Consider the following 10,979-nt stretch of genomic DNA (forward strand, 5'->3'; position numbering starts at 1 on the left):
TATTAAAAAATTAATATTATAATAACTTAGTTACTAAACATTCTATCTTAAAATTTTATCAACCTTTTACTTTCATTTTTAAATAATACACACTTTTGATTTTGAGTAGGTCTCTTGTGAGACGGTCACACGAATCTTTATCTGTGATACGGGTCAACCTTACTGATATTCACAATAAAAAGTAGTACTCTTAGCATAAAAAGTAATATTTTTTCATGGATGACTCAAATAAGAGATATGTCTCACAAAATACGACCCGTATGACCGTCTCACACAAGTTTTTGTCTTTGATTTTTTTTCTTATTCTTCACGATCTATAAATTAATATTCAAATATCTGAAATAAATTGTAAAGCCATCAAATGATATTTGACTCGGATTCAAATCTTACGAATTCATGAAAAATATAGGTATTTTGAAACATTTTAAAAAAAAAGATAAATCAATATGTTGACTTATAATATCGAAACTGAAAAATTGGAATGGACTTTATTCGACTTTGTTACTTTTAATAAAGCAAATTTAAATTCTCGTTATATGTAGCCTTTGATCGAATATTCACAAGAAAAGTGTGATATATAAAACCTTAAAATCACAATATTTTTTTAATGAAATATAAAATACATCTCCTTCAAAATATATACCGTTCAATTATATTAGAAATTCACTATTATGTAATAATTTTTTTTAAAAAAATTCGGAACCTTTCGATGAAATTCATCGAATCGAAGGATTTGAGAGGATTTGATTTCAAATTCACGTCTCACAATTGTATTCATTTGGTTCAAAATATAATGAATGATTTGAAATATCTGATGTTACTTAAGTACATTTTTTTGACAAAAACTCGTGTGAGACGGTCTCACGGATCGTATTCGTGAGACAGATCTCTTATTTGAGTCATTCATGAAAAAGTATTACTTTTTATGCTAAGAGTATTACTTTTTATTGTGAATATGAGTAGGGTTGATCCGTCTCACAGATTAAGATCCGTGAGACTGTCTCACATTAGACTCACTCCATTTTTTTTGCTTTAATTTCAAATTAATTTTTCAACCTGATCATATAAAATCCATAGATTTCATATGTTGAGCGACTCTTGTTGTTCACCCCAAGAGCGTCCTTGAGATGTTCACGCAAACATATAGTAAAAATTTAAATATGAAATGAAACTCCATAAGATGTTCGCGACAAAATCATAACATTAAATATAAATTAATTTAATATAATTATATTTCATATACAAATCTATTATATATAATATATTTTATACAAAAATTTAATTTACGTTGCAGATACCGTGTGCATTTACGTACTACCATATTTTACTAACGAAAGTCGTTGAAATAATGATGGTAATATTTGAATAAATTGATCTATTTTTTTCCCACACAAATTTATCCAAAAATATATTTTAGTTCTTAGCTAATTAAATATATATATATATATATATATATATATATATATATATATATATTTATACACTCACGCACTTCATCCAGCTATAAATTAATTTTATAAAATAATAAATTATTAGTCTATTGATTACTTAATATCTTTTAGATTAGTGGAGCTTATTTCACTATCATGGAGATCAGAGGCGGTGTAAGTATAAATTGATACGACGTGCCATCACACTTCATAATATTAACAATAAATAAGTTTCAACTACCACGACTTCTACTTTAGTAGTCAAGTTACTCTAATTTATTTATACCAAAAATTTGTGTGAGACAATTTTACGAGTCGTATTTTATAAGATGATCTCACAAAGTCGTATTTTGTGAGATGAATATCTTATTTAGGTCATTCATTAAAAAATATTACTTTTTATGGTAAGAGTATTACTTTTTATCGTGAATATCGATATGATTGATCAGTCTCATAGATAAAGATTTGTAAGACTGTCTTACAAGAGACCTACTTTTTATTTATTTTTTAGATTTAGGTTAAAATATTTTAATAAATAAATAAAATTTTAATTTTAGTTTTTTAAGTTGATATTTTTTGCATTTTAGTCATGTGATTAGCTAAAATTTTGTTTTCATCCACTAATTTTAAATTTTTTATTATCACCAGAAACAGCTAAATCCATCTAATATTATTTATTTTGATATCGATGGTCTCCTACATGGCTGACATGTGGATATAATAAAATTTATGTTGCATGCATTAAAATTCATCTAACCAAATATAATGAGTAAAATAAGGTAAAAGGTAACTCAATATTTCAAAATAAGAAGAAAAAACTTATCATTTTTATTTTATTTATGTATGCAATATATTATTTTCATCACATGATCTACGTTGGAGAGTATTGATGTCAAATAAATAATATTTGATTGATTTAGTGATTTCGGATAAAAAAAAATTCAAGTTGACGCATGAAAATCAAACTAAAATCCAAAACAGACAAAATTTTTACGGAAAAAAATCGTAAAACAAATACAATGCTTCACATTAGAGTACAAATAGAGAAGAAAAGGCACGATAAAAAGAACCAACATGGGTGGGAGAGACAATCGATCATTTACATAATTTCCATTAAAACTTATTTTTAAAAAAATCAGATCTACGGCCTTCGTTCAAAATCCACACGAGCGACCACAACCACTTTATTTTCTTATTACCATCAATTATTAGTAGAATCGTGCAACATATACGATGAATATATGCTAATATTATAAATCAAATCAAAACAAATTAAAATACTCGAGAGATTTATGTGGTTGGTGTTGTGCATACATCCATGAAAGCATCAGAAAAATTTCGTGATTTGATGATGTGTGCATCCGTAATCGTTATTTTTCGATGCACATTGAGTAAACCTCTGAATAATACGACAAACTTGTCAGAGAAAGTGTTGTAGGAATAATTGAACTCATGACTATTGATCAAACGATCGTCTATTTCATCAGATCATACATCGTTGAGAGCGGAAAATTTTCATTATTAAATGAATTGAAGTTACATAATCTTTATTCATACGACCCTAGATTAGGTATATAGAAATATTTAAGACAAAAATATTCTCACACCACTCAAACCTTCGGACCCCCAACTAATCAGCGTTTCACCGCCACACTCTCCAACAAATATATATAATTCTATAATATAACGGGGAGCCCAATATTTATTTTTTTATTATTATTATTTATTTTGTCATTAATTATGATGAGTGGGACTCATGTGAGACCGTCTCACGGATCTCAATATGTGAGACGGGTCAATCATACGGATATTCACAATAAAAAATAGTACTTTTAGCATAAAAAATAATACTTTTTCATGGATAACCCCAATAAGAGATCCGTCTCACAAATACGACCCGTGAGACCGTCTCACACAAGTTTTTGCCAATTATGATTGTGCCTAAATATCTTAAAATTCATTTAATCTTAACGTGATAGGCATATTACTATGAGTTCTTGACGGACCTTGATGTTTTAACAAATGAGTGAGAGATATACGACATATTTTGATCGTTCTCTCCATAAAAACAAATGTAAAATTTTATATTTTAATAATTTACTCCTCAACCCGTCTTTATATATATATATATATATATATATATATATATATATATATATATATATATATATATATATATATATATATATATATATATATATATAATGAAATGGCAGTCATACAGTTTCATAAATGGCATTAAAATGATATTAATAAGGAGAGGACTGTCATTTAAACCCCCACAACTACAAACTAATTTGCTTGGGGGTTTTTTATTAACACATTATTATCATACACAATATATTTTTTTTATGAAAAACCTTATGTTTCGAATAATAATTTTCGAAGTTCAGTTCGTTCGCATTATGGTTTAAAAGCTCGCTATTTTTTTTAATTATAATTATAAAATACGAGTTTATAAAATCAATTTTGCTCAAATTTTAGATTAATTAAAAAAATTTGAACCAGATTTGGGTTCATGTGTTAAAATACAAAGGGAAAGTTAAAAGTAGGTTTATGTTCATACATGCTATGAACTTTAGTCTCTCTTTACGTATCTATCTCGATATGTAATTATATTTTAAAATCAATAAAAACAGAAGAAAAATATAGTTTTACTTTCACATATTCGTTTACGAAGAAGACAAATATAGAATATCAAAATCGCAAAGAGACAGATACACCAAACAAAGTACACAATGGAGCTGTGTTGTCAAGACATAGCATGGTTACTGCCAACAACTATATTTGTATCAAAAGTCCAAATACCAATAAATATCGCAAAGCTCAAATATTAAATCACTACAAAATTCACTCGATTCTTCAAAAGCTTTATTCCATTTTTCGCCTTTTATATTTTATTTTTATAAATTTTTTTTATTGACAATGGAGCTTTGTAATAATAGACAAAGAAAATTTTATTCTCAGATACCCTCTATCCTCCATATCTTCTTATCTTTTTTTCCAAAGAATAAAGATGATTTAAAAAGAGATATAAAAGGTTGTCTGGATATATTCTCGGACAAATGATTTGATTCGCACACATGTATATATGTAAAATACACGTATTTACATATAATAATTATTCGTACATATGAAATGTTGCATTCATGTAATGCCTTTTTTATTGTGAGGTTTGGGGCAATCATCCTATCACACATATTTTTTTCCATAATAAGTTGAGGCAAAAACTTGTATGAGACGGTCTCACGCGTCGTATTTTATGAGACGGATCTCTTATTTGGATTATCAATGAAAAAATATTACTTTTTATGCTAAGAGTATTACTTTTTATTGTGAATATCGATAGAGTTGACCCGTCTCACAGATAAAGATTCGTCAGACCGTCTCACAATAGACCTACTCATAAATTGACAGAGGTTTGTCAAACCCGACAATGATGACATTTAAAAGAAAGATAATAACGATGACGACGACAACAACAATAATAATAATATATGGGACTTCAATAAAATGCTAAATAAACTTATTATATTTAATAATAACATTTAACAAACTATTTGAAAAATGAGTAATTGATGATTACAAAATAAAAAGAATTAGGTTAAATGATGAAATCAGTCACATAAGTTCAATTTAATTGAATTTTTACATTTATTTAATTTAACTTTTACATGATGCTTAATAAAACGAGTTCAGTTTAATTTAATTTCTGTAGTTAATTTAACTAGTAAAATCATGTTAAAAACATTCTAAATTTTATCATGATTAAATTTTTTTTTTGAATAATCAGTAATGATGTAATTCAAATTTTTTCCGTACGACGACTCGTACATCACATTTCAAGTACCCTTCCAAAAAGAATAATCGTTGATTCTAAACTATCGTCCTTCTAATAATTACACAAAATTACCATTAAAAATACCTAAAACATGATATATTAAATGTTAAAACAATTTTCATAATTATTGGTTTTCATGAATGATGCAATGTTTGATGAAGAGCTGCATCTGTTCTGAATCGAATTTTCATTTCTATATATATGACATCATTAGATCAAGAAGAACAATTTTGGTTTGTTGGATTTTGATTTAATTTAGTCATCTACAGAACATCTCCATTGTATCATAAGAGAAATTTTTCATATCCACGTGACTAAAGAGAGGGAGAAAACATGTCTTAAAAAAAGTGTTGCAAACGTTCCTTGGAGTTCATTCACAAATTATTTATATTCGAAATAAATTTCTCAACATTAACTACAAAAGAACAAATCAAAAACTTGTGTGAGACGGTCTCACGGGTCGTATTCGTGAGACGGATCTCTTATTTGGGCTATCCATAAAAAATTATTATTTTTTATGCTAAGAGTATTAGTTTTTTTATAAATATGAGTAGGGTTGATCCGTCTCACAGATTAAGATCCGTGATACGGTCTCACATGAGACCCACTCAAAGAACAAATGTTTGACGCTATATAAAAAAATTATAGCGAGTGATATCTCAAACTTGACGACTTAAAGTCTCACATGAGATCCACTCAAAGAACAAATGTTTAATGCTATATAAAAAAATTATAGCGAGTGATATCTCAAACTTGACGACTTAAACATCAATCCATGTTCCAACCACCCATCCAATAAAGACAATGATGATTCAATATTCGGAACACATAAATTTTACTTTTACTTTTACCATCATTATGTGATTTTTAGGTGGCCTCCATAAACATAATGGACATGGAGAATCCTCTAGCTTGGTTAATGGTGGGGGACTGCAAAAACGGACCACCATTAATTTAGGGTTTTATGGCCATTGAAAATCTTGCCCCTTAATTTATGCAACTTAATTGAGGGTCTCGGGTTAGTGTAATGATTCGGCATTATTGATCATAAATAATTTGTACCACCGGTTCTCGAGTTTTTGAATGTTTTCGGGAAAATAACATATTGATCTGATAGTGCTGACATGACATCGACACGGCATTGTTTGCGTGCAAATATCTTATCAACATTCTCGCTGAAAAAATAATTAATATCATCAAAAAAATATGGACAACAACTTAATTTATAACATAGATGACCAAAATCGTCATATATATATATTGAAATTTTTAATTTTCTAATATTTTTTCAGATATATATTAGCTATTTCAATATTTGTACTCAGATATATTATTATTATTATTATTATTATTATTATTATTATTATTATTTCTTTGAGAGAGTTGATATTTACACTTCATTTGTATTCTATTTATGAATAAATTTGACATATATTTTATATTGAAGTGGAGTGTATATAATACAAAATAGTTTTAAATATAAGTCACCTATAATCTGCTACATTTTTAACTTTCCCGGCACTAGGCAGTCGTCAACTCCACGTACATTAACCAGAATAATGGAAGTCTAATTTGAGGGAGGGAATTGTGGATCTATTTTCCTGGAGAGACCGATAAAATATTCCGAATAGTGGCATTTTGATACCACCAGGAGCAGGTAGGTCAAATCAAATATATAATTATTAGAATAATTGTTGTGTTGTTTCTCTCTCGACGATGAAGCTTATCCCCCGTCGTCTTAGTCTAATCACTTTTCTTTGTATACATATGGTTTGCGTCATTCTCATACATGTGATATTAAATATTAAATGGACCAAGTTTTAGGATGGGCCGGCCCAAATCAGTGTAATTTTGAATTTGTTTAAAATACTATTTAGTGCAATGTAATTGGTTAATTACATGCATGAACACTTCTTTTTCGTTAATAAAATAACATTAATATTTTAATTCCGAAAAAATTAAATTGTTTTGTGATCTTTGATCTTTAATATTAAACATCATTTATATCAAAATAATTTTAAAATATAAATATATTAGATTCATGACATACATAATATTCACATATTATGTTACACACATACGTGTGCATCAACAGGTAGTACGTATAAGCGGAATCAATTTTTTTGAAAAACTTGTGCATTGAATGATACTTTGGCCACTATGTTTATTCAAAAAGATTTGAATTACACTTTCAATATGATTTTGTTGAAGTAATTAGCCGCTAATCCTACGATTTGGTACAAATCCCATATTTTATTTTGATGATAGTTAATAGTATATTGATGTAATTATCTTGCAACGATTATCCATGTTAGAACAACAATTAGAACTTCGTGTTTTGACTGTTATACGATTTAATATATCCTGATCATCATCGATATAATAATAATAAAATATCATTTTAAAATATTATATATATTTATCTAGCATTAAAATATTATATTTTAAAATAAAATAACAATGAGAGCTTAGCCCGGATTGCAACACCCGACAATTCCTTGAATGCGTGCCGCCAATTGTCGGCTGCGTGAGCTTGTTGCCCGACCACAGCTCCGGTCGGTCTCCTAACCCTCACTTTATGTCAATTCGGGAGCCATTTTTTTAATTTCAATTGGTTATAAAATTCGACTAAACAAATCGATTGTATGAAAATGATATAATTTAAATAATCAAATTAATCGAATATCTTTTTTTTTTATTTACGTGAATCTTAAAATTTATGTATGATTTGAGAAAATTGTGAAACTAAAGTTCAATGCGTGCGATTAAAATATATATGCTTTTTTTAGCCAAAATTCTGATTTGTTTCGAGATGGATATTGCCTAAGATTTGGTTTTTTTCAAATTGTATTGAACTATATTTTTTTTTACTATATAGTGTAATTAATTAAATTGAGCATGTTAATAGCATATTAATTAAATTAAAATACATAAAAGTAGGGGAAAAAATATCGTAAAATAATAATCATGCACACTTGGTAATGCGTGCAAAAAAATGAATTTCAACCACCAAAAACTACGTACATATATATTCTCAATGTTAACACGACATCAATAACTATAAAATTTAAAGCTAGGAAGTCATTTAAATTTCTTACGTTATATGAAATAAATTTTTTATCAATTAAGAGAGAAAATGTTCACAAAATATTGAATGCCAAATTTGTTTTGGTCCTATTTATAAAGTTCAAACTATTTGCATGTTGTTTTCTAGATTAATTTATCTTTAATTTTTAAAATGGAGTAATTTGCAGAAATTTCTAGTAGTAAATCGGCATGATTTCACAAAACTATTTTTTCTAATTGTATATTAAAGCCCTTAACAAAACGAACATCAAATTTTTTTAAAAAAATGAAGAAGGGGTTTGTTACATTAATATTATGGGAAATTGCATTTTTTGTTCTCTATTTTTATCCCTTTACGATTTTTTACGTTGTCAAATTATAGTTTTAATATGTTATATTTATGTTTGGTAATTTTAGTCATCTTTTCAATATGACACTAATATATCTCTGATATGTATAATGTCACAGCAACGCTAATAATAAAAAATAACTGAAATTTCAAAAAAACAAAAGCCAATCGACTAAGATTGAAATTTGAAAACATAGAAAATCAAAATAACAAAGAAAACATTAACACGCATGACCAAAAATGTAATTTTTCTTCAATATTCTGTTCAGAAAAAGCTTTTATAAAAAAAAAAATTAGACAGTTTCGTCATATGTGTTTGCTTATATGCAATTTTGATTATCTGTATTACCAAATTTTACTTTTAATCATGTAGTAGTTACATATCTTTTCAATTATCTAAAATTTAGATATTCAATTATCTAAAATTTAGATAAACCTTGATGGTGATGACAAATTCAAACACACCAAAAACTCATTCATGAAAATGAATCAAACCTTCTCCTCCTCTTCAAATTTCCTCCATCGTCACGATTAGCCGAACTCAAAACCAATCTTTCCAGCTCATCTCTCAGAAACAAACAAGATTCATCCATCGAATTCTTCTCCCCTTTCAAAATTATCACATTTTTTATTCTCCCTCCTAAAGTCACCATTTCAGCCCTCAAAGGGATCAGATTCATCGACTTAATTATGCAGATCAATTCGGGTATGAGATCAACGCGATCTTCGCAGCAAAGGGATGCTCTAACTACCGATTTTCCATGGAAATTGTCGTCGTGTGTGACTGCGACTTCATCTGATTCAGAAGGCATTGTTTGATCAAACTGCATGATTTGTGAGGTTTGATGGTTTAGTTCTTTCACGCGTTGAACTACGTGAGCTAGCAGTGAAGCTTTGTCTGTCTGCAACGGTCAGAAAATTAAATATGAATCTCGCAAAAATATGATTTTTGTAAAGTTAGACTACTTTTTTCCAAAAGAATGAATGATCATGAGCTTTCATCTTTAATTTGTGATAAAAAAAAATTTCAAAAGTTTAATTTCTTTTTATGTTTAGAAACTTTCAGAAATGTTTTCTGTTCGAACCCCAAAAAAAATCATGACAAATTTTATTAATTGAAAATAATTTTAAGTACTCTCCAAAGGGTTCAAGGACAACAATTTCTTGATTCAAATGATCATATACTGTGAACTAAGGCAATAAATCCATTAACTAACCAAAATCCGCATCTCATTTATAAAAATCATCCAAAATAAATCTTGTCAAGATCGAAACTTGCAAGCATAAAAACAAAACCCGTCACATTTTTTTAAGAAAAAACTTGATAAAAACTTTTCAAAACTTGAAATGATAATTTGGACTTACTTTAGAACTACAAGGAAGAATATCTCTCAGCCTATCAAGATGAGAATTAATCCTCTTCCTACGTTTCCTCTCAGCTTCTCTGTGATTCTCAGCAGCAGCCAGGCCTCGGGCCTGATCAGGTCTGTCCACAAGTTCCGGCACTTCCGATGAGCAACAAAGGCTCTGCGTCGCCGGAAAACAGTAACTCAAACCATTTTCAGACAAGAACCGATGAAGGGCTGAGATCTCCTGCGAGTTTCTCTGCTGCATGATGAAAGTTTTTGGGGATTAACCGATTATTAATTAGGGTTTGGTGGTGGAAGTTTTCCACGACTCATGCTCGTTTTAGTATTTTTTTTCCCGACTGTTTGCTTCGCTTTTTAAATTTTATTATTTAACGTAATCATTTGTGTCGGGCATGCGTTGCGGTGCAACTTTTTTAATAGCTTTATCTTGATATTATCTATAATATATCGATTATTGACATTCCGAGTTTAAATATCCGAACAAAATTATTTTTTATCTTCTAATTTACATATTTTTTTTATTTTTAATCTCGTTATTAGTTAATTTATAGTCTTAGACTGTGTTTACTTGTTGTAATAAGCATTTATACGAATAATTTTATCAATCCCATGTTTTTATTTTAGTAAAGAGGGTTTTTTTTCTAAACAAAATTATGATGTGTGTACTTAGAATGATTCATTCAAAAAATGTATCTTGTGTAGATATGGATAAAATAGCTACGCTTACAAGAAAACTTTAAACAAATATATATAATGCTAATCGCATGAATTATATATTATTATCGCTATAATCTCATGTATTGTGTGAAATTAGATATTAGAAAACCCAGTCAAATCACTCAACAAGATATATAGTTTTGATTTCTCATTATGGATGATCAAAATTTGAAACACACTACAAGAAATATGACCTATCATGATGC

At 28.2% G+C, this 10,979-nt stretch overlaps 1 protein-coding gene across 1 annotated transcript; it reads right to left on the minus strand.

The window, feature by feature from the left end:
• Positions 1 to 9,144: 9,144 nt before the first annotated feature.
• Positions 9,145 to 10,424, minus strand: LOC140818256 (transcription factor bHLH106). Its single transcript, XM_073178164.1, has 2 exons — positions 10,052 to 10,424; positions 9,145 to 9,588 (listed from the first exon to the last, which is right to left on the minus strand). The coding sequence occupies exons 1-2, from the start codon at positions 10,298 to 10,300 to the stop codon at positions 9,163 to 9,165; spliced, it is 675 nt and encodes a 224-aa protein (XP_073034265.1). The 5' UTR covers positions 10,301 to 10,424; the 3' UTR covers positions 9,145 to 9,162.
• Between the last annotated feature and the right edge of the window lie 555 nt (positions 10,425 to 10,979).

This window comes from Primulina eburnea, chromosome 17, assembly GCF_022965805.1.
Source record: "Primulina eburnea isolate SZY01 chromosome 17, ASM2296580v1, whole genome shotgun sequence".
Taxonomy (NCBI): Eukaryota; Viridiplantae; Streptophyta; class Magnoliopsida; order Lamiales; family Gesneriaceae; genus Primulina; species Primulina eburnea.